This window comes from Schistocerca nitens, chromosome 11 (genome assembly GCF_023898315.1).
Source record: "Schistocerca nitens isolate TAMUIC-IGC-003100 chromosome 11, iqSchNite1.1, whole genome shotgun sequence".
Taxonomy (NCBI): domain Eukaryota; kingdom Metazoa; phylum Arthropoda; class Insecta; order Orthoptera; family Acrididae; genus Schistocerca; species Schistocerca nitens.
In genome coordinates, this window is record NC_064624.1 from 174,449,018 (window position 1) to 174,472,440 (window position 23,423).

Genomic DNA, 23,423 nt, shown 5'->3' on the forward strand with positions numbered 1-23,423 from the left:
GCTGTGCTTTCGTTCAGTGCGGTCGCCACACGTAAGACACCGCCATCGCGTTCTCTAGCACCGCGTACCGACACTCCGGTGGCAGCAGTGTGGCACACTTTAAAGTACTCACAGTGGGGACGCCACAAGAGGTGCAGCCGTCATACCACTAAAGTAGACGGAGCTAATCAGGACGGAGGCCCAGGCGATTACATCGTGTCGGCGGGGCTCGGAAGGGGAGTCGTCTGTTGGGGCTTCTGGAGTACGGAGCTGGTGTCACCTCAGTCCTAACGTTGCTACGGTGACAGTGTTTACTGGAGATGAACTATGGCTACGAAGCTGGACACGAGTGATTATGCCGAGTTATGTTTTACCTCGTTTTTCACAATAAATCTTGTAAGTTGTAAGTAATTCCAACTTTCCATTTGGTAGTTTGTACCTGGAACACAACAGTTACACGATTACCAATTTCTTTGTTTCCGGGCACAAGTCTGCAACATCGGTACACGTACAGATCTTCACGCCACAGCGAGCCGCTAGAGGAGCCGAAACTGAATTGTGCAGCCCACTGGTAAAGTTCGGTACTGTGTGGCGATTCATTTTTGACAGTAGTAGAAGGACAGTGAGTGTGGCTCCTTTAGCTGTCCGGTAGGACGCAGCCCGCATACGTACGAGAAGTTACAGTTTGGTGGAAGGAAGACCGATCCGATAGCCAGTGTTTCACAAATCACTCACCGCATTCCTATTTCCACATCACGCACGAAAGCTCTCGACATAACCGACGAGGACTGCAGAATTCCGAGACCGATTGTTCTGCAAGTTAACTGACTCAGATAAAAAGCAGCTGTGCTTCATTAGAAAAAAGAGGTTTTGAGGATCGACCTCTCCACCGAGCACAGACCCCACCAGCCGGCCGCAGTGCCGACATCGTCCGACAGAGTACACGAGTCGGCCAGCCGACCCACTATCGTTACTCTGTAATACTTCAGTTTGAACCGGTACCCAGCTCCATCAGCAACGATTTTTTCAAACTCCTTTCCGAGCCCATTACTGCCTCGTCCGATTCGACCAAAACCGGTACGTCGTCATTCGAGTCTGGACAACAGGGCAGGGTACGTGCACAAATGGAGGCCCGGCTACGCGGCTGCTCTCCGCAGTGGGCTGGACGCGATACTTCTTTTACTTGTTTAACACCTCGTATACAGTGTACCGTGTGCACGCGTGTGTCGGGAATTACAGTCTGGAAGAAGAAAAAACTGTGCACTGTAGTACTGGCACTTACCTAACATTCCTGAAGATAGCAATACGTATAGAGGAGGGGAAAGTAAAAATATTGGACACTATTACTTTCACACTGGACTTTATCTACTGTCTTTGTACTTTTCACACGACCACTTCTGTCCCTTTCAGCAGAGCCTTACCTGTGTTCTGTGCTCCTCACAGGAGTTCCCTTTGTATTCAGGCTCCTGTTCCACCTTCACATTTATCCTCCCACACACCTGCAAAAAATAACATACATGCATCACCAAATATCAAGTCAAATGAGAGAAGTGATTCTACAACTTAATGTAATTATTAAATGGTAAAATATTTATGAAATGCTGAAAACAAAAAGATTTAATTGTGAGGGCCTGATGATGTCTCTGAATGAAAAAAAAGCAACACAGAATAGGCATACAGTACAGTGGAGCAGAAATGAATGGTATGGATAATGAATTAACTGGCACAATGAAAAATAATCGAGAGAAGAGCAAATAGGAATCTCACACCCAAGGGTTCATACCAACTTAGGTATGTATAGACAGCTCATGCATACCAGAAATTGAGAATTTTAACAGATTTTGCCTGTTGCTGCTACTGATACTGGCACGGTGTCAAAATATGACATAAATAGCTATATATTTTTACTGCAGTGACGCTGAAGCTTCAATGTTTTACATCGCAAAGGGACAGTAACCTTAGTATGTGATACGAATTTCAACATGGTATTTTACCTGTTCCTGAGAAAGAAAGGTTCTTTACTGTCAGATGGACAGACAGACAGACAATAAAATGATCCTATACGGGTTCCGTTTTTATTAGCTGATGTACGGAGCCCTAAAAAGTGTCGAGAAAAGTGAGGAGGGAATATGCAAAAAACTGAGAAGCCCTACAAACTAAAAAGAAACTTAACGATCTACCTTATTAACCACTGCTCCAAACTGTCATTGTCACATTAAAGGATTGAAATTCCTATGGGTTCTGTGACAAGGTGCAATGTTTAGACCGCTATACTTATGGCACAAAGACAGAGGTTGTTCTCTGATAAATTTGGATCTATTTACATAAGTATTACACTACCAATAGGAGAGAAAAAGCAACTAGCTCATACAACTGAGAACACAGCACCTTCCTTCAGAGTAGCAGCCTGTTCATTATACTTGACTGAACACAAATGGTTAATAACTGCATCACTTTGTATATCTTGATTTGCATCTCTGGATGGCAGGATCTTCGGAAAACAGAGAACTACTGAAATCTCAGCATGGCATAAGAGATGACATTGGCCTGAACACAATTTTGTCTTTATTGTGCTGCACAATGACATCAAGCCACTTGCGCACCTAATTTGTGAATAGTTTCCTTTATATGACTTTCTTAAACAACTGTGTGTGTGTGCGTGTGTGTGTTCTGCACCAGTATCAAATTCTTTGTTTTGGTCAATCTATCTTTAGTGAAAATATATTCAGTGATGTTAAATGTAGAAGAGAAGACTACTGCATTTCCCACCATTAAGGATGGTCAATGAAATTCAAACGTCATCTCTCAGAGTTTGCTGCCTTCAGGAGAACAGCCATACATTTCAATGACTGAAACAATGTTCTTTGTGCTGCTAGCTGTGGTGTTATGCATACTCAGTGCTCTGATTCCAACAAGACTCGCGTAATGTCACGTATTTACATCTGAGTTCGACGCCCAGAGTCCCCAAACCCTCTGACACTCATTGAACTTTTGGGGCCTGCACTGTACTTTGTGAAACAGACATACTGTCAGTATTTTCCAGATCTGGTGGATGTTATGGCCAGAAACATCTAAAAAAAATTGAGTGCCGAGTCCCAAGTCTGTCCCAATTAACTTTTCTAACGTCTTCATTTTGATTGATTGCTCCCCCGACAAAAATTGGCATGTTGTTGTTGTGGTCTTGAGTCCCGAGACTGGTTTGATGCAGCTCTCCATTCTACTCTATCCTGTGCAAGCTTCTTCATCTCCCAGTACCTACTGCAACCTACATCCTTCTGAATCTGCTTACTGTATTCATCTCTTTGTCTCCCTCTACGATTTTTACCCTCCACGCTGCCCTCCGATACTATATTGGTGATCCCTTGATGCCTCAGAACATGTCCTTCCAACTGATCCCTTCTTCTAGCCAAGTTGTGCCACAAACTCCTCTTCTCCTCAATTCTATTCAATACCTCCTCATTAGTTATGTGATCTACCCATCTAATCTTCAGCATTCTTCTGTAGCACCACATTTCGAAAGCTTCTATTCTCTTCTTGTCTAAACTATTTATCGTCCATGTTTCACTTCCATACATGGCTACACTCCATACAAATACTTTCAGAAACGACTTCCTGACACATAAATCAATACTCGATGTTAACAAATTTCTCTTCTTCAGAAACGCTTTCCTTGCCATTGCCAGTCTACATTTTATATCCTCTCTACTTCGGCCATCATCAGTTATTTTGCTCCCCAAATAGCAAAACTCCTTCACTACTTTGAGTGTCTTATTTCCTAATTTAATTCCCTCAGCATCACCCGACTTAATTCGACTACATTCCATTATCCTCGTTTTGCTTTTGTTGATGTTCATCTTATATCCTCCTTTCAAGACACTGTCCATTACGTTCGACTGCTCTTTTGGTTTGGGTTTAAGGGCGCTCAACTGCTGAGGTCATTAGCGTCGACTGCTCTTCCAAGTCCTTTGCTGTCTCTGACAGAATTACAATGTCATCGGCGAACATCAACGATTTTATTTCTTCTCCATGGATTTTAATGCATACTCCGAACTTTTCTTTTGTTTCCTTTACTGCTTGCTCAATATACAGATTGAATAGCATCAGGGAGAGGCTACAACCCTATCTCACTCCCTGCCCAACCACTGCTTCCCTTTCATGCCCCTCAACTCTTATAACTGCCATCTGGTTTCTGTACAAATTGTAAATAGCTTTTCGCTCCCTGTATTTTAGCCCTGCCACCTTCAGAATTTGAAAAATAGTATTCCAGTCAACATTGTCAAAAGCTTTCTCTAAGTCTACAAATGCTAGAAACGTAGGTTTGCCTTTCCTTAATCTTTCTTCTAAGATAAGTTGTAGGGTCACTACTGCCTCACGTGTTCCAACATTTCTACGGAATCCAAACTGATCTTCGCCGAGGTCGGCTTCTACCAGTTTTTCTATTTGTCTGTAAAGAATTCACTTTAGTATTTTGCAGCTGTGACTTATTAAACTCATAGTTCGGTAATTTTCACATCTGTCAACACCTGCTTTCTTTGGGATTGGAATTATTATATTCTTCTTGGCTTCTGAGGGTATTTCGCCTGTCTCATACATCTTGCTCACCAGATGGTAGAGTTTTGTCAGGAATGGCTCTCCCAAGGCCGTCAGTAGTTCTGATGGAATGTTGTCTACTCCCGGGGCCTTGTTTCGACTCAGGTCTTTCAGTGCTCTGTCAGACTCTTCACGCAGTATCATATCTCCCATTTCATTTTCATCTACATCCTCTTCCATTTCCATTATATTGTCCTCAAGTACATCGCCCTTGTATAGACCCTCTATATACTCCTTCCACCTTTCTGCTTTCCCCTCTTTGCTTAGAACTGGCTTTCCATCTGAGCTCTTGATATTAATGCAAGTGGTTCTCTTTTCTCTAAAGGTCTCTTTAATTTTCCTGTAGGCAGTATCTATCTTACCCCTTGTGAGATAAGCCTCCAAATCCTTACATTTGTCCTCTAGCCATCCCTGCTTAGCCATTTTGCACTTCCTGTCGATCTCATTTTTGAGACTTTGTATTCCTTTTTGACTGCTTCATTTACTGCATTTTTGTATTTTCTCCTTTCATCAATTACGAGTAAATTCAGTATCTCTTCTGTTACCCAAGGTTTTCTACTAGCCCTCGTCTTTTTACCTACTTGATCCTCTGCTGCCTTCACTATTTCATCCCTCAAAGCTACCCATTCTTCTTCTACTGTATTTGTTTCCCCCATTCTTGTCAATTGTGCCCTTATGCTCTCCCTGAAACTCTGTACAACCTCTGGTTCTTTCAGTTTACCCAGGTCCCATCTCCTTAAATTCCCACCTTTTTGCAATTTCTTCAGTTTTAATCTACAGTTCATAACCAATAGATTGTGGTTGGAGTCCACATCTGCTCCTGGAAATTTCTTACAATTTTAAACCTGGTTTCTAAATCTCTGTCTTACCATTATATAATCTATCTGAAACCTTTTAGTATCTCCAGGGTTCTTCCATGTATACAACCTTCTTTCATGATTCTTGAACCAAGTGTTAGCTATGATTAAGTTATGCTCTGTGCAAAATTCTACCAGGCGGGTTTCTCTTTCATTTCTTATCCCCAATCCATATTCACCTACAACGTTTCCTTCTCTTCCTTTTCCTACTGTTGAATTCTAGTCACCCATGACTATCAAATTTTCGTCTCCCTTCACCATCTGAATAATTTCTTTTATCTCATCATACATTTCATCAATTTCTTCATCATCTGCAGAGCTAGTTGGCATATAAGCTTGTACTGCTGTGGTAGGCGTGGGCATCTTGTCTATCTTGGCCACAATAATGCATTCACTATGCTGTTTGTAGTAGCCTACCCGCATTCCTTTTAATTCATTATTAAATATACTCCTGCATTACCGCTATTTGATTTTGTATTTATAACCCTGTATTCACCTGACCAAAAGTCTTGTTCCTCCTGCCACCGAACTTCACTAATTCCCACTGTATCTAACTTTAACCTATCCATTTCCCTTTTTAAATTTTCTAACCTACCTGCCCGATTAAGGGATCTGACATTCCACGCTCCGATCCGTACAACGCCAGTTTTCTTTCTCCTGATAACGACGTCCTCCTGAGTAGTCCCCACCCGGAGATCCGAATGGGGGACTATTTTACCTCCGGAATATTTTACCCAAGAGGACGCCATAATCAATTAATCATACAGTAAAGCTGCATGCCCTCGGGAAAAATTACGGCTGTAGTTTCCCCTTGTTTTCAGCTGTTCGCAGTACCAGCGCAGCAAGGCCGTTTTGGTTATTGTTACAAGCCCAGATCAGTCAATCATCCGGACTGTTGCCCCTGCAGCTACTGAAAAGGCTGCTGCCCCTCTTCAGGAACCACACGTTTGTCTGGCCTCTCAACAGATACCCCTCCGTTGTGGTTGCACCTACGGTACGGCCATCTGTATCGTTGAGGCACGCAAGCCTCCCCACCAGTGGCAAGGTCCATGGTTCATGGGGGGAAGAAAATTGGCATCTGCACCACAACAGTGATATCATCTTATTTCATTTCGCAATTATATGTGAGACAATGCTCGGCGACAGCCTGATTTGCTCAGTCACTTTAGTCGAGTGTATTACTAATATTCTTTGCACCACTTATTGATATTTAGCCTTTCATCTCCTAGCTGAATAGTGATCTGTGACTCACAAACCAAAGACCAACACATTTTTGCCACCAGATGTTTTGCCAAGGTGCTGGCACTAGCATTTTTGTTTTTGTGACAGAGTTACAGATATATGAATGAAACAAATTCAGTGACTGAAAATACACAATAGCAATAGCAAGGAAAGCCTGTCTCAAAACAAGATAACATGAAACAAATTTAAGTATTAGGAAGTCTTCTCTGAAAGTATTTATTTCTAGTGTAGTCTTGTACAGGAATGAAATGTCGATGACAAACAGCACAGGACACAAGAGAGCAGGAGCTTTTGAAATGTGGTGCTACATATGAATGCTGAAGATCAGGTAGGTCAGCAAAGTAACTAATGCTGTAGTACTGAATTGAGTCGAGGTGGAGATATCTGTATGGAACAACTTGAACTAAAAGAAGTTTTCACTACAGTAAGCAGGTTTGAATGAATATATGTTGCAGCAGTTTCGCAACGATGAAGCAAACTGACAACACAGACTAGCATGGAGAGGAGCATCAAACCAGGCTTCACACTGAAGAGCACAACACCACACAAGTTCAAAAGAGAACTGTGAAAATATGTATTAGGCTTTCCTGTTACAAATGACATTGTTATGTCGAATTCAAGGACTAAAAATACGTCTCAGCTGCACGATAAGTAGTGAGACTCACATAAACACGCTTCTATTCCTACAGTACCTATAGAACTTTATCTTTGATAAATACGGATGCACTCGTACAGATATTATGCCAGCTGGTACAGATCGGGAGCAATTTTTCATTTTTCTCCTAAAGCAGCAATTACAAATAGTATGCAACATTGATAGGTAAACAATGAAATTGGTAACAACTGTCAAATATGTAGGGGGTAACAGACACTGTTATCTGGTTTCAATAGAAAACAATTTACAACTACTCTTATAAAAACTGGGTGCTTAAATAGAGCATTAATTCATCAGTTATTAAATATGATGAAATCAATTTCAAAAGAAATATTTTCCGCTTGGGTAAACAAAAGCTAAATTAAGGACCTGCTCATTAATTTCATGAATGTGCATTACAGAGAATGTCACCTTTATATGTGGTACTAATTTACGTGCATTTAATTGTAAGACCAAAGACTACTACTAACCAAAGTCATTCACACACATAGTAAAACCAATAATACTTCACAGAGAAGAGTGAAGACAAAGTGTTCCAAATGTTGCGAACTTAAGGATCAGTACCGGAGAACTGGCAGCCAATCTGTAACACTGTTATTATTGCTAATTTATCGGGGGCTCGTAACATACTAATTTATGTAGGTTACCAATTATTAACAAGACCAGTACACACACAACCTGAGGTGCCACCCCACACCTCAGTATTTGCTCTTTAGCAAAAAAGCTTGATGGAATCTGGTGCAGAGGACTGGTAGTGGCACACACAAACACGCAACAATACCCCACCGAGGGGTCAACCCCTCACAGCTCCACGACTGTACCTTACTGACTTACTCTGCCTTCCACATCCCCAAAAATTTCCTCCAGCCTCCACGGAAACAGATTACTTCTAAACACGCACCCACAACACTATAGTCAACCTTCAGGGCAAGACTCTGATCCCTGCAGAAATGTCAGTAGTGTCTAAAGGCCTTACCTTTAGTGCAAGTTCTACTTCAACCGTGCTGGCGTCATGAAGGACCTTTTTTCCTTTACGTGTTCTTTGCAGTTGAAACATTCTTTGTCACACACCCCACTGTCAACAGTCAACCAACCCCACATACAACCTTTTTTTTAGAACAGTTCCAATCTCCCTCCAACCGTCATCCTCCTCCCCTTCCACTCAAGTTATCCCTCAGCTATCTTTCAGGAATCCCCCTCACCTAAGCCTCTGCTAACTGTTTCCCACCACCTCCACCTTACTCTCTGTCTCTCTCTCCCCTTCTCCACCACCACCTTCATCTCCTCCCCCTCCCCTCCCTCGTCACCCCTCCATTGACCCATCTCTATCCACTATACGGTCTCTTTAATTCATCCATTTTCCTCACTATCACCTACAACTACCCAGGCAACTACGAGGGTTGTTTTTTAAGTAAGGGCCGTTCGCGCGTGTAGTCCCGTAGTTCGCGCGGACGCCGCAACAAGCCACCGCGCCACTTGCCGGCATCCTTCCCGTTCACACTGACGCAAGTTGCAGCTCTGTAGCTGAAGTGTACGCATCGCTGTGCTACTTTATAATGTTTACGATTATTGATTCGCCTGCCGCGTGTGAGATACAGTCAGTGATACGTTTTTTGACCGCGAGAAGCCTATCAGCTGCAGAAATTCGTCGTCAGTTAACAGAAGCTTATGGCTCGAATGCAGTGAGTGAAGGTAAAGTGCGTTAATGGGTTAGAGAGTTTAAAAATGGCCGTCAAAACGTCCATGACGAAGAACGCTCGGGCCGGCCCTCTGTGATCACTGATGATTTTGGTGGCTGCAGTCGAAACAAAGATTCGTGACAACAGAAGATTCACTAATTCCACTCTTTCTTTGGAATTTCCACAAGTTTCGAGATCGGTTTTGTACAAAATTGTGTATGAAAACCTAAACTTCAAGAAACTGTGTTCTCGGTGGGTACCCAGACTCCTCACAGAGGACCACAAAGGGAAGAGATTTGCCACTTCATTGGACTTTTTGATTCATTACGAGGAAGAAGGGGATGACGTGTCGAGTCAAATTGTCACTGGAGATGAAACGTGGGTATCCCGTATCACTCCCGAAAGCGAGCGACAATCGATGGAATGGCGACACACAACCTCACCCGTCAAGGTCAAAGCCAAACAGACGCTGTCAAAGCGCAAGATTATGGCAACTGTGTTCTGGGACCGGCGCGGTGTTTTGCTAGTGGACTTTATGCCACGAGGAACGACAATCAACTCAGATGCCTACTGTGCAACTCTAAAGAAGCTCCGCAGAGCAATTCGAAACAAAAGGCGCGGCATGCTGACAAAAGGAGTTTTGCTCCTGCACGATAATGCTAGGCCTCACACCTCTCAAAAGACTCGGGATTTGATTGATTCTTTTGGCTGGGAAGTTTTGGACCGTGCACCGTACAGCCCCGACCTCGCTCCTAGCGATTTTCACCTTTTCCAATACCTGAAACACCATCTTGGCGGGCAGCGCTTCAATGACGACGATGAAGTGAAAGCGGCCGTGAACTCTTGGCTGTCGGAGCAAGCAGCCGAATTCTTTGAAGAGGGCATTAAAAACTTAGTTGTATGGTATGACAAGTGCTTAAATAAACAGGGCAACTATGTAGAAAAATAGGTAAAAGTGTGTAGAATGAGAAAATAGAAGTTTTTTTACAAAAGTATTTGTATTTTATTTTTTAAAAAATAATAACGGCCCTTACTTAAAAAACAACCCTCATACTTTTGATAATCAATATTTAGTAATCAATCTCACTGCTACACCATGCTTATACATTTCTGTGCCCCCCCCCCCCCCCCCGTCTCTCTCTCCCCCCCCTGTGTGTGTTTGTGTGTGTGTGTGTGTGTGTGTGTGTTTGTGTGTACTCCTACCAGGATAAGACCAAGAGCTCAAAAACTAATGTTAATTGTTTTTAATAGTGTGTTTCTGTGTGCCACAAATCAATCCTTTTTAAGTAAGTGGTTGCCTTTCCCTTATTTTATATACTTTTGCAGCCAAGGAGTTCGATTATTGTTATATATCTTAAAATGGTTTAATGTGTCTTCAAACACTTCTATCTGTGTGATACAATATTCTGAGAGAGATATTCTTCATTCTTTGTATTTCTGTTTCACATCAAGAGCACGAACAATGCAACAGTCTGATGACAGTATCTTTGATGAAATATTGCATATCTGATTCCATTGTGTTTATTCAAAGTTGGTTGTAAAAAATAAAACAACTTGACGGCTATTATTTATTACGTTAAAACTGTTCACTTCCTTGCTAATCTATATCAACCAAACGCACGCACACACACACACGCACACACACACACACACACACACACACACACACACACACACACACACACACAGATGTTACATGTGAAATATAACATTTCATGACTGAAGTTAATAAACAATGTCACATTGAGAACTCTGCTTGCAGAGGGATTTTCATAATAACTGAAATATTTTTATGTCTTTATTGAGAAATTAAATTGATATTGACACTATCAGTGCCTAAAGCTTTGGAGAAGTAAAGTAAATGTATGATACTAAATAATTTTCAGAGAGTATATTCCAGTAGACTTAAAGATAAAAAAAGTACTGTGATATGTAGCTCTCACCTCTCCAGCTGCTGCATATGTGGACTCATCAGGATCATCTGCTGGTTCCTCCTTCACTATTGTGATTTCACATCCCTGGAACAGGTAAGTTTGACATTCTAAGTAAGCACCAGAAGTAGTTAGAGTAACAACAAAGTTTTGAGAAATTTGAGAAATGTAACTGCAAATCAAAGTCAATAACAAATATTAACTACGTGGCCACAGTGTTCACATCTCTTGACAGGATTGTTAGTACACACTCACTCAGTACTTCCTTATGGCTTCATCTTCTGGTGGTAATGCAGCTAGCATCAAAGAAGTACATATTCTACAGAAATATCCAATAAGGATGTTGTGTTAAACTGACAGCCAAGCCTTTTATAGGAAGCCTGGTACAATACCTTGGGACTCACATTCGTGTGCCAATACTTTTACACCCTAATGGTTTTTTGATATTGATAACAAGAATAAATTCACAGCCACAAAGAAGAACAACAAGGAAGGAACATTAGGGTCAAATCGCCCATCAACACTGGTACGATTACAGACAGAGCAAGCACTAATCTCACATAGACTGTGGAAGAAAATCAGACTTGATATTTTCAAAGGAACCACCGCAGAACTTGTATTAAGTGATTTCGGAAAACAATAGAAAAAATCCAAGCCTGGTGTCTTCCCACTGCACTCCCACAACACTGCAGGTAAAAATAATTTTGGTACAGACTGCACTAACCTCTCTATGGTTCAGAATGGAGTTTCACATTCTGGTCCACAAGGATGCAACAGGCTGCCGGTAGAACTCAGACGGGGGATTAGAAACCACCCGATTTTCAAAACACGAGCAAAGATTGCATTATTAGCTGCTCCTCCCCATAATTTATCGAAGTATTTGGACAAGGGGATGCAAGTTCCACATGCTTGCAATGTCCATATTTTAGCTTTTGACTTTTGCAATATACAGACAGTGGACATAACCTTTGTGAAGCTATAAAAATGCTTAGTTTGAGTTACTGGATGAAAACAGCTGCTGAGTAGTATAGTATTTCATGTGGAATGGCAATTTCTACGAACAGCTTGAAGGCATCGCCATAGGTAGACCTCTTAGTCCAGTCGTGGCCAACTTCTTCATGGGACATTTCGAAGCACAAGCACTGGAGTTGGCGACTTGTAAATCTAAGGTGTGGTACAGGTACGTCGATGATACTTTCGTGGTGTGGAGCCACGGTGAAGAACAGCTCGGTGACTTCCTAAGACACTTGAACAGCCTCCGTGCCAACATTAAATTTACCACGGAAGTAGAAAAGGACAAAAAACTGCCATTTTTAGATGTGCCGGTCACAAGGGATGGCAAAAACCTGGGTTACAGCTTGTATCGAAAACTGACACACACGGACTGATACCTGCACAAACTATCAAACCACCACCCGAGCCAGAAAAGAAGAAATGTCGGGTACGGCCTTTCTGCCATGCATTCTCAGAGTGACAGACAGAATCGGCTACATATAGCACAAATACGGCGTCAAGGTGATTTTCAAACTGACAAGGAAGATGAAAGAGATCAGCAAAGGAGAAAAGGGACCCACTTGCAAATGTCGGGAATATATCGCATACCGTGCGCATGCAGAAAGGTTTATGTCGGAATGACTGGACGATCAATCGACACCAGGATCACAGAACATAAGCGACATTGCAGATTGGGGCAGGTGGAGAAATCGGCCGTGGCAGAGCGCGCACTGAGTGAGACCGCCCAAGTAATAAAATTCACCGACACGGAAGTTCTGGCTGTAGAGAAGCACTATCACACCCACTTGTTCAGAGAATCTGTAGAAATACAAAAACACGCAAACAGTTTCAACAAGAAAGAGGAAAGCCTTAAGGTGTACGGACCCTGGCTGGCTTCTCGTACTGCAGCGAACAACCGTCGCAGGTAGCAAGAGGAGAACTGCACCGGAAATGACCGCGGAGAAGCCCTCGGACGTCGGTGCGCCAGGTACTTACAGTCTGCGGCCGCGAGCTCGGGTCCAATTCACCACCGGCAATGGAGGGTGAAGCTTTGACAATGCCAGCCACTCGTGCTGGCGAAACGTCAATAAAATCATCAGACGAACATCGGCCGAAGAACCCGACACGGAAGCCAATCGGCAATTTACTGCTCAAATGTTTGGCATCTGTATCAGGTCTAATTAAAGAAAGACATCAAAGCAATTCAGAGGAGGGCTGCTAGATTTCATACTGGCAGGTACAAACAACATGCAGGTGGAAGGTACAAACAACACACAAGTGTTATGGAGATATTTCGAGAACTCGTATGGGAATGTCTGTAGCGAGGAACACTACTGAGAAAATTTAGAGAACTGGCATTTGAAGCTGACCGTAGAACGATTCTACTGCCTCTAACATACGAGGGCAGTTCAATAAGTAATGCAACACATTTTTTTTCTCGGCCAATTTTGGTTGAAAAAACCGGAAATTTCTTGTGGAATATTTTCAAACATTCCCGCTTCGTCTCGTATAGTTTAATTGACTTCCGACAGGTGGCAGCGCTGTACGGAGCTGTTAAAATGGCGTCTGTAACGGATGTGCGTTGCAAACAACGGGCAGTGATCGAGTTTCTTTTGGCGGAAAACCAGGGCATCTCAGATATTCGTAGGCGCTTGCAGAATGTCTACGGTGATCTGGCAGTGGACAAAAGCACGGTGAGTCGTTGGGCAAAGCGTGTGTCATCATCGCCGCAAGGTCAAGCAAGACTGTCTGATCTCCCGCGTGCGGGCCGGCCGTGCACAGCTGTGACTCCTGCAATGGCGGAGCGTGCGAACACACTCGTTCGAGATGATCGACGGATCACCGTCAAACAACTCGGTGCTCAACTTGACATCTCTGTCGGTAGTGCTGTCACAATTGTTCACCAGTTGGGATAATCAAAGGTTTGTTCCCGCTGGGTCCCTCGTTGTCTAACCGAACACCATAAAGAGCAAAGGAGAACCATCTGTGCGGAATTGCTTGCTCGTCATGTGGCTGAGGGTGACAATTTCTTGTCAAAGATTGTTACAGGCGATGAAACATGGGTTCATCACTTCGAACCTGAAACAAAACGGCAATCAATGGAGTGGCGCCACACCCACTCCCCTACCAAGAAAAAGTTTAAAGCCATACCCTCAGCCGGTAAAGTCACGGTTACAGTCTTCTGGGACGCTGAAGGGGTTATTCTGTTCGATGTCCTTCCGCAGGGTCAAACGATCAACTCTGAAGTGTATTGTGCTACTCTTCAGAAATTGAAGAAACGACTTCAGTGTGTTCGTAGGCACAAAAATCTGAACGAACTTCTCCTTCTTCATGACAACGCAAGACCTCACACAAGTCTTCGCACCCGAGAGGAGCTCACAAAACTTCAGTGGACTGTTCTTCCTCACGCACCCTACAGCCCCGATCTCGCACCGTCGGATTTCCATATGTTTGGCCCAATGAAGGATGCAATCCATGGGAGGCACTACGCGGACGATGAAGAAGTTATTGATGCAGTACGACGTTGGCTCAGACATCGACCAGTGGAATGGTACCGTGCAGGCATACGGGCCCTCATTTCAAGGTGGCGTAAGGCCGTAGCATTGAATGGAGATTACGTTGAAAAATAGTGTTGTGTAGCTAAAAGATTGGGGAATAACCTGGTGTATTTCAATGCTGAATAAAACAACCCCTGTTTCAGAAAAAAAATGTGTTGCATTACTTATTGAACTGCCCTCGTACATTTCGCGTACGGACCACGTACATAAGATACGAGAAATTAGGTTTCATAGAGAGGCATACAGACAGTTGCTTTTCCCTGGCTCTGTTTGCGAGTGGAACAGAAAAGGAGATGACTAGTAGTGGTACACGGTACCCTCCGCCACACATGTAAGGTGGATTGAGGAGTACTGGTGTAGCTGTAGTCCCCATAACTATCGGCATGGATAGACTAGTGCTAGTCATAATTCATTCTCTGTACGATTTATGTAAGTATACAACAATGATTGCTCACGGTCGTTAATGTATAAACTGACTAATTCTGGATCCCTGAGGGTATCCTTTGTAATGAGATTTGCAGAAAATGATGTGTGAATGAATTAGAAAATAAGCGGGTAGAGCTGCTCATTGAACTCCAGATGGAGAAAATTGAAACACACTTTATAATCCAAAGTATGTCCATATTAGTAAAAGTGAAGCAACACATCACTGCTGACAAATACACATCTCACAAAATTTGATATCTTATAGAGGCTTACACAACGGTCATCCTTCCTCCACACAACACAGATATGAAAGAGTCACGTGGTTAACAGATGGGCTGCAATAAGTACTCTCATCAAAACAAAATAAGGCTGTTTACTTAGTACAGATGTAGTGTTCACTCGGCAGACGTAACTAACAAATGTATTGTGTAATGCAGATATCCAGAACTTTGCCAAGGCCTCTAGAAAGACACTGAAAGCCTCACAACATACAGGGTTATTACAAATGATTGAAGTGATTTCACAGCTCTACAATAACTTTATTATTTGAGATCTTTTCACAATGCTTTGCACACACACACTAAAACTCAAAGTTTTTTTAGGCATTCACAAATGTTCGATATGTGCCCCTTTAGTGATTCGGCAGACATCGAGCCGATAATCGAGTTCCTCCCACACTCGGCACAGCATGTCCCCATCGATGAGTTCGAAAGCGTCGTTGATGCGAGCTCGCAGTTCTGGCACGTTTCTCGGTAGAGGAGGTTTGAACACTGAATCTTTCACATAATCCCACAGAAAGAAATCGCACGGGGTTAAGTCGGGAGAGCGTGGAGGCCGTGACACGAATTGCTAATCATGAACTCCATCACGACCGATCCATCGGTTTTCCAATCTCCTGTTTAAGAAGTGCTTCTGCTTTAGCCTTTTCCGTAAGATTTTCCAAACCGTCAGCTGTGGTGCGTTTAGCTCCCTGCTTGCTTTATTCGTCGACTTCCGCAGGCTACGCGGGAAACTTGCCCCCACGCGTTCAACCGTTTCTTCGCTCACTGCAGGCCGACCCGTCGATTTCCCCTTACAGAGGCATGTGGAAGCTTTAAACTGCGCATACCATCGCCGAATGGAGTTAGCAGTTGGTGGATCTTTGTTGAACTTCGTCCTGAAGTGTCATTGCACTGTTGTGACTGACTGATGTGAGTGCATTTCAAGCACGACATACGCTTTCTCGGCTCCTGTCGCCATTTTGTCTCACTGCGCTCTCGAGCGCTCTGGCGGCAGAAACCTGAAGTGCGGCTTCAGCCGAACAAAACTTTATGAGTTTTTCTACGTATCTGTAGTGTGTCGTGACCATATGCCAATGAATGGAGCTACAGTGAATTTATGAAATCGCTTCAATCATTTGTAATAGCCCTGTACTTCCTTAGCAATACACTTACTCCCAGATGGTATTTGTTATTAATATAAAATTGAACAATGGAAAATCCAGGGTGGAATGTAACAATATTATGAAAAGGAAAGTTGCTATTCACCATATAGCAGAGATGCTGAGTCGCAGATAGGCACAACAAAAAGACACTCACAATTAAAGTTTTGGCCATTAAGACCTTCATCAACAACAGACGACAGACACACACTCATACTCACACTCACACAAACGTAACTCACACATATGACTGTAGTCTCAGGCAACTGAAGCCACACTGCCTGATTACAGTTGATTTTAATTTGTAATGTTGTTGTTGTTTTCTTTAGTGTGAAGAGTGGTTTGAAGCAGCTCTCCACACAACTCTGTCCTGGGCAAGCCTTTGTATGTCTGAGTTACTAACGCAACCGCATCCACTTTAATCACATTACTGTATTCGAGCTTTGGTCTCCCTGCAAAATTCTTTTCCACCACATTTCTCTGCAGTATCAAACCATCAATTCCTTCATGCCTCAGACTGTGTGGTATCAATTGAACCGTTCTTTCAATCAACTTTGATCGTCAATTTCTTTTCTGCTCAATTCAATTCAGTACCTCCTTATATGTTATTTGATCAAACCACCTAATATTAGGCATTTTTCTAGAGCACCACATCTTCAAAAGTTTATATTTTGTTCTTTTATGAAGTGCTTATCATTCATGTCTCACTTCCCCACAAGGCAAGGCTACACCCCAGGTAAATACCTTCAGAAAAAGACTTCCTCACACAAACTGTAGTAGTAATACTAGTAATAGCTTTATTCATCTGTAGATCTCTTTTTACAAGGTTATAGGACATGCCATAGTATTTACAAGTTTAGACCAATTTAAAATAAGCTAGTTCCTATACACATATATTTACAAACTTCTGGTTAGAGACAATCATTAGATTTACTCCTGGTATACAATACTTTTTCTACAAATAACTTATTAAATAATGTAATGCCACACTTTTCACTCATATCTCACTATCAGTCACTACACGCACTATACACACATTGTTTCATAACACACAAAATGTCACACACACACACACACACACACACACACACACACACACACACAGGTGATCTCTGGGTCATTTTCTGTACCGCAACTTCCCATTTGCTATCTTGAAAAACTGAGTCAGCATCCCTCCATAATGAGTGAGATGTTGAGCTCAGAAAGAGGAAAAGGTATTAGTATTGTGCCATGCATAGCTTGGGGGTAAGTATTTCTAGACAGGAAAAAAAGAAGAGAAAAACATAAAGTGAAGGTGTTAGGTGGAATGTTGGATATTTTATAATCATTATTAGTATTATTTATTTGTATAACATTTCATTTTTTATCAAACCCCTACTCTGTTTTAGCTAAGTAATCTTTCAATGTATAAAACGTATTGCATCTTGTTGTAGATGTGATCCTGAGACTGGTTTGATGCAGCTCTCCATTCTACTCTATCCTGCGCAAGCTTCTTCATCTCCCAGTACCTACTGCAGCCTACATCCTTCTGAATCTGCTTAGAGTATTGATCGCTTGGTCTCCCTCTTCGATTTTTACCCTCCACACTGCTCTCCAACACTAAATAGGTGATCCCTTGATATCTCAGAACATGTCCTACCAACCGATCCCTTCTTCTGGTCAAGTTGCGTCACAGATTTTCTTCTTCCGAATTCTATTCAGTACCTCCCCATTAGTTACGTGATCTACCCATCTAATCTTCAGCATTCTTCTATAGCACCACATTTCAAAAGCTTCTATTCTCTCCTTGTCCACCCTATTTATTGTCCACATTTCACTTCCATACATGGCTACACTCCATACAAATACTTTCAGAAACGACTTCCTGACACTTAAATCTATACTCGATGTTTACAAATTTCTCTTCTTCAGAAACACTTTCCTTGCCATTGCCAGTCTACATTTTATATCCTCTCTACTTCGACCATCATCAGTTATTTTGCTCCCCAAATAGCAAAACTCCTTTACTACTTTAAGTGTCTCATTTCCTAATCTAATTCCCTCAGCATCACCCAACTTAATTAGACTACATTCCATTATCCTCGTTTTGCTTTTGTTGATGTTCATCTTATATCCTACTTTCAAGACACTGTCCATTCCGTTCAACTGCTCTTCCAAGTCCTTTGCTGTCTGTGAGAGAATTACAATGTCATCGGCGAACCTCAAAGTTTTTATTTCTTCTCCATGGATTTTAATACCTACTCCGAACTTTTCTTTTGTTTCCTTCACTGCTTGCTCAATATATAGATTGAATAACATCAGGGACAGGCTACAACCCAGTCTCACTCCCTTCCCAACCACTGCTTCCCTTTCATGCCCCTCGACTCTTATAACTGCCATCTGGTTTCTGTACAAATTGTAAATAGTCTTTCGCTCCCTGTATTTTACCCCTGCCACCTTCAGAATTTGGAAGAGAGTATGCCAAGCAACATTGACAAAAGCTTTCTCTAAGTCTACAAATGCTAGAAATGTAGGTTTGCCTTTCCTTAATCTACCTTCTAAGATAAGTCGTATGGTCACTATTGCCTCATGAGTTCCAACATTTCTACAGAATCAAAACTGATCTTCCCCGAGATCGGCTTCTACCAGTTTTCCCATTCGTCTGTAAATAATTCGCGTTAGTATTTTGCAACCGTGTGTTATTACACTGATAGTTCGGTAATTTTCACATCTGTCAACACCTGCTTTCTTTGGGATTGGAATTATTATATTCTTCTTGAAGTCGGAGGGTATTTTGCCTGTCTCATACATCTTGCTCACCAGATGGTAGAGTTTTGTCATGACTGGCTCTCCCAAGGCCATCAGTAGTTCTAATGGAATGTTGTCTACTCCGGGGGCCTTGTTTCGACTCAGGTCTTTCAGTGCTCTGTCAAACTCTTCACGCAGTATCATATCTCCCATTTATCTTCATCTACATCCTCTTCCATTTCCATAATATTGTCCTCAAGTACACCACCCTTGTACAGACCCTCTATACACTCCTTCCACCTTTCTGCTTTCCCTTCTTTGCTTAGAACTGGGATTCCATATGAGCTCTTGATATTCAGACAAGTGGTTCTCTTTTCTCCAAAGGTCTCTAATTTTCCTGTAGGCAGTATCTATCTTACCCCCAGTGAGATAAGCCTCTACATCCTTACATATGTCCTCTAGCCATCCCTGCTTAGCCATTTTGCACTTCCTGTCTATCTCATTTTTGAGACTTTGTATTCCTTTTTGCCTGCTTCGTTTACTGCATTTTTGTATTTTCTCCTTTCATCAATTAAATTCAATATTTCTTCTGTTACCCATGGATTTCACCTAGCCCTCGTCTTTTTGCCTGCTTGATCCTCTGCTGCCTTCACTACTTCATCCCTCAAAGCTACCCATTCTTCTTCTGTATTTCTTTCCCCCATTCCTGTCAATTGTTCCTTAATGCTCTTCCTGAAACTCTGTACAACCTCTGGTTCTTTCAGTTTATCCAGGTCCCATCTCCTTAAATTCCCACCTTTTTGCAGTTTCTTCAGTTTTAATCTACAGTTCATAACCAATAGATTGTGGTCGGAGTCCGCATCTGCTCCTGGAAATTTCTTACAATTTAAAACCTGGTTCCTAAATCTCTGTCTTACCATTATATAATCTATGTGTTACCTTTTAGTATCAAGTTGTACTTGATGCTGTTGATAAAGATGAGTGTCACAGGCATATTTTTGGATCTTTCTAAGGCATTTGCTACAGTCGACCACAAGATTCTATTAAATAAATTAGAAGCATTAGGAATAAGAGGGGTAGCTAATGACTGGTTTCAATCATACCTAGCAGATAGGGTACAAAGAGTAGAGACAACACATACTTCAAATAGATCTAAACATTTAGTATAACACTTATCAGAACCAAAATTCATTAATATAGAGGTTCCGCAAGGTAGCATTTTAGGACCAATACTGTTCCTGATATACATCAATGACTTTCCCAGTAGTGTTATTCATGGTGAAAAAATTCTCTTCACTGATGACAGCAATATTATAGTCACTGAGAAAACAAGAGAACTCCTTGCCGAGAAAGCAAATTATACTCTCAAGGAAGTTTATGGTTGGTCAGTAAGCAATAAAGTGACGTTGAACATAAAGAAAACTAATGCCATGAATTTCAGTTTGAGGGGAAAGAATGACAATGTTAAATTAAATGCAGATGGCACCTCTATAGACTAAGTAACAAATGCAAAATTTCTAGGAGTGAATATTGATTCTCAGTTGAAGTGGTGTAAACACAAAGGTACTTGCCAGCAGAATGTCATCAGCATGTTATGCCCTTAGAATTCTATCATCAGTGTGTAATATGCAGTGTCTTTTAGTTACATATTATTCTTATGTATACTCAGTTCTTAGCTATGGCATTCTTTTTTGGGGGACAAACACACAAAATAGGAACACAGTTTTCAAACTCCAGAAAAGAGCCATAAGAATAATAACCAAAAATACTAGTCGAGCTCATTGTAAAGATCTGTTCAGAATTTCGGGGATTTTAACTGCTCCATGTGAATACATTTACCAGTCAGTTGTACTCATCAAAAATAGCATTGGTAATTACTGCACAAACAGCTCTATCCATGACCATGCAACAAGAGATAGACTCAACTTACATTTTCCAAGAAAAAATAAACATAAAACTCAAAACAGCATTTTCTACCAAGGAATAAAACTGTACAATAAATTACCGAAAGAGATTAAAAAAAAAAAGGTAGCTAAAAAGTACCTGTTGCGCAATACAGAGTTAGATATAGTGGGAATTAGTGAAGTTCAGTGGCAGGAGGAACAAGACTTATGGTCAGGTGAATACAGGGTTATAAATACAAAATCAAATAGGGGTAATGCAGGAGTAGGTTTAATAATGAATAAAAAAAATAGGAGTGCGGGTAAGCTACTACAAACAGCATAGTGAACCCCTTATTGTGGCCAAGATAGACAAGAAGCCCACGCCTACCACAGCAGTACAAGTTTATATGCCGACTAGCTCCACAGATGACGAAGAGATTGATGAAATGTATGATTAGATAAAAGAAATTCAGATTTTGCCACTTCAGAAACCAAACTTTGATTCGCTTAAAAGATTGTACTTATTCAGGTAATTTATTAATCTGTCTTTCACAACTGCTTCTATTATTTTTGAGAATGCTGACAGCAGGGAAATGGGCTGGTAATTTTGTATGTCTTCTGCATTACCTTTCTTAAGCAATAGTACAACTCTTGCCTGTTTTAACTGCTCTGGAAATGTCTCTGATGTGAAGGATTCATTTCTTATATTTGTTAAGGGGCCTTGTATAATCCCTATGCATTGTTTCAGTACTCACATTGGTACTTCACCTGAGCCTACTGACTTTTAATTTTTTAGTTCAAAAAATGGTTCAAATGGTTCTGAGCACTATGGGACTCAACATCTGTGGTCATAGGTCCCCTAGAACTTAGAACTACTTAAACCTAACTAACCTAAGGACATCACACACATCCATGCCCGAGGCAGGATTCGAACCTGCGACCGTAGCAGTCGCGCGGTTCCTGACTGAGCGCCTAGAACCGCTAGACCACCGCGGCCGGCAATTTTTTAGTTTTTGAGCAGTTTTATTGACTTCATTCTCTGTGGTTGGCAGTAACATCACTGTATTTAGTGCAACAGTATTTACCAGTGTTATATTTGTTTTGGGGAATTTTTACTGTAATTTCTCCGCAGTACTTGAAAAATGCTCATTTACATAGTTCGGTAAGTGTTGTCGATCATTTATTACCTTATCCGCCTCCCTTAGCAGTATGTTATTCTGCGTTCGTTTGCCTCTTCCTGTTTCCTTTTTTATAACGTCCCAGATTGCTTTGCTTTTATTCTCTGCATTATACATTATTTTGTCATTAAATGACTTTCTTTGCAGCAGTCAGCACCTTCCTATAGATCTTTTTGTATCTATGATAGAAATTTAACAATTATGGATCATTGCTAATCTTTTTCATGGGACTGAGGTGTTTAAGTGTTTGGGAGGACTTCTTAATACCTGCTGTTATCCATCTGTTTTTGTGAGATGTTGATACAGACATGCATACTTTTGGAAATGCCCTTTCAAAGTTCAATATCTGATATTAACAAATTATTCTGTTTTGGAAATGCTTGTCTTCCTGTTGCCAGTCTGAAATCCATATCTTCTCTACTTCAGCCCTCTTCAATTATTTTGCTGCTCAAATAGCAAAACTCATATACTACTTTTAGTGTCTCATTTTGTGATCTAATTCGCTCAGCATCAAGTGGTTTAATCAGACTATATTATATTACCCCTGTTTTACTTTTGTTGATGCACGTCTTATAAAGTATTTTCAAGACAATATCCAGTCCGTTCAACTGCTCTTCAAAGCTCTTTGCTGTCTCTGACAAATATACAGTTTCATTTGCAATACCAGACATAAAAACAATTTGCAAGCATAAAAACAATTTGCAAGCATAAAAACAATTTGCAAGCAGACATTATAATTTATGTTTGATTCAATGTATGCTTTGCTTCCATCCTCTGTTTCTAGAAATTACTTTTTTATGTAGAAAGGAAACTGAGAAGAATTTATGTGGTCATCTAGAAAGGACACCAAGAGCAAGTCTTGATAGGGAATTCAAAGTTCTGATAGTAGAAATAAAAAGCTTAAGGTTTGCCAATAATTTTGTCATTCTGTCAAATTGTGAAGAACTTGAAAAACTACTTGAGTTCAATAGACAGGGTCTTGACAAGTGGTTATATAAATAAAATTACAACAAGGGTAAGCAGAGCACAGTGAAATTAAGGCAGGTAATGCTGAAGGGCCTTGCCGTGGTTGCTTCTGCCTGTTAATGAATAAGATGATTGTCATTCTGGGATTTATGGAACACAGTGTGTCAGTGAATTAATTAATTCATTCACTCATCGTCAAAAGCACAATCGTAGAATATATAGAAACTAAGCATCTACTCTGGTACGGTCACTTACAGCGTATGCCAGACACGAGATGGCCAAAACATGTATGGCAGCGGACTCCATACCAAAGAAGAAAGCGCGGTAGACCTACGAGAT

General features: G+C 41.4%; 1 protein-coding gene and 1 long non-coding RNA gene across 10 annotated transcripts in view; one reads left to right on the top strand and one right to left on the bottom strand.

The window, feature by feature from the left end:
- LOC126213450 (uncharacterized) overlaps nucleotides 1–23,423 on the top strand; it is a 180,699-nt gene that overhangs the window by 31,647 nt on the left and 125,629 nt on the right. The window lies entirely within an intron of this gene.
- LOC126213448 (THAP domain-containing protein 5-like) overlaps nucleotides 1–23,423 on the bottom strand; it is a 261,788-nt gene that overhangs the window by 25,377 nt on the left and 212,988 nt on the right. For 7 of the 9 annotated variants that reach the window (XM_049941205.1, XM_049941197.1, XM_049941196.1 and 4 more), the window contains 2 exons: nucleotides 10,946–11,020; nucleotides 1,401–1,478 (listed from right to left, as the gene is read on the bottom strand). The exons of 1 other annotated variant lie outside the window; for it this stretch is intronic. In XM_049941205.1, coding sequence (XP_049797162.1) covers nucleotides 1,401–1,478; nucleotides 10,946–11,020 — 153 coding nt within the window. The remainder of the gene's footprint in view (nucleotides 1–1,400; nucleotides 1,479–10,945; nucleotides 11,021–23,423) is intronic. One more of the 9 variants, XM_049941202.1, reaches the window with a different exon arrangement.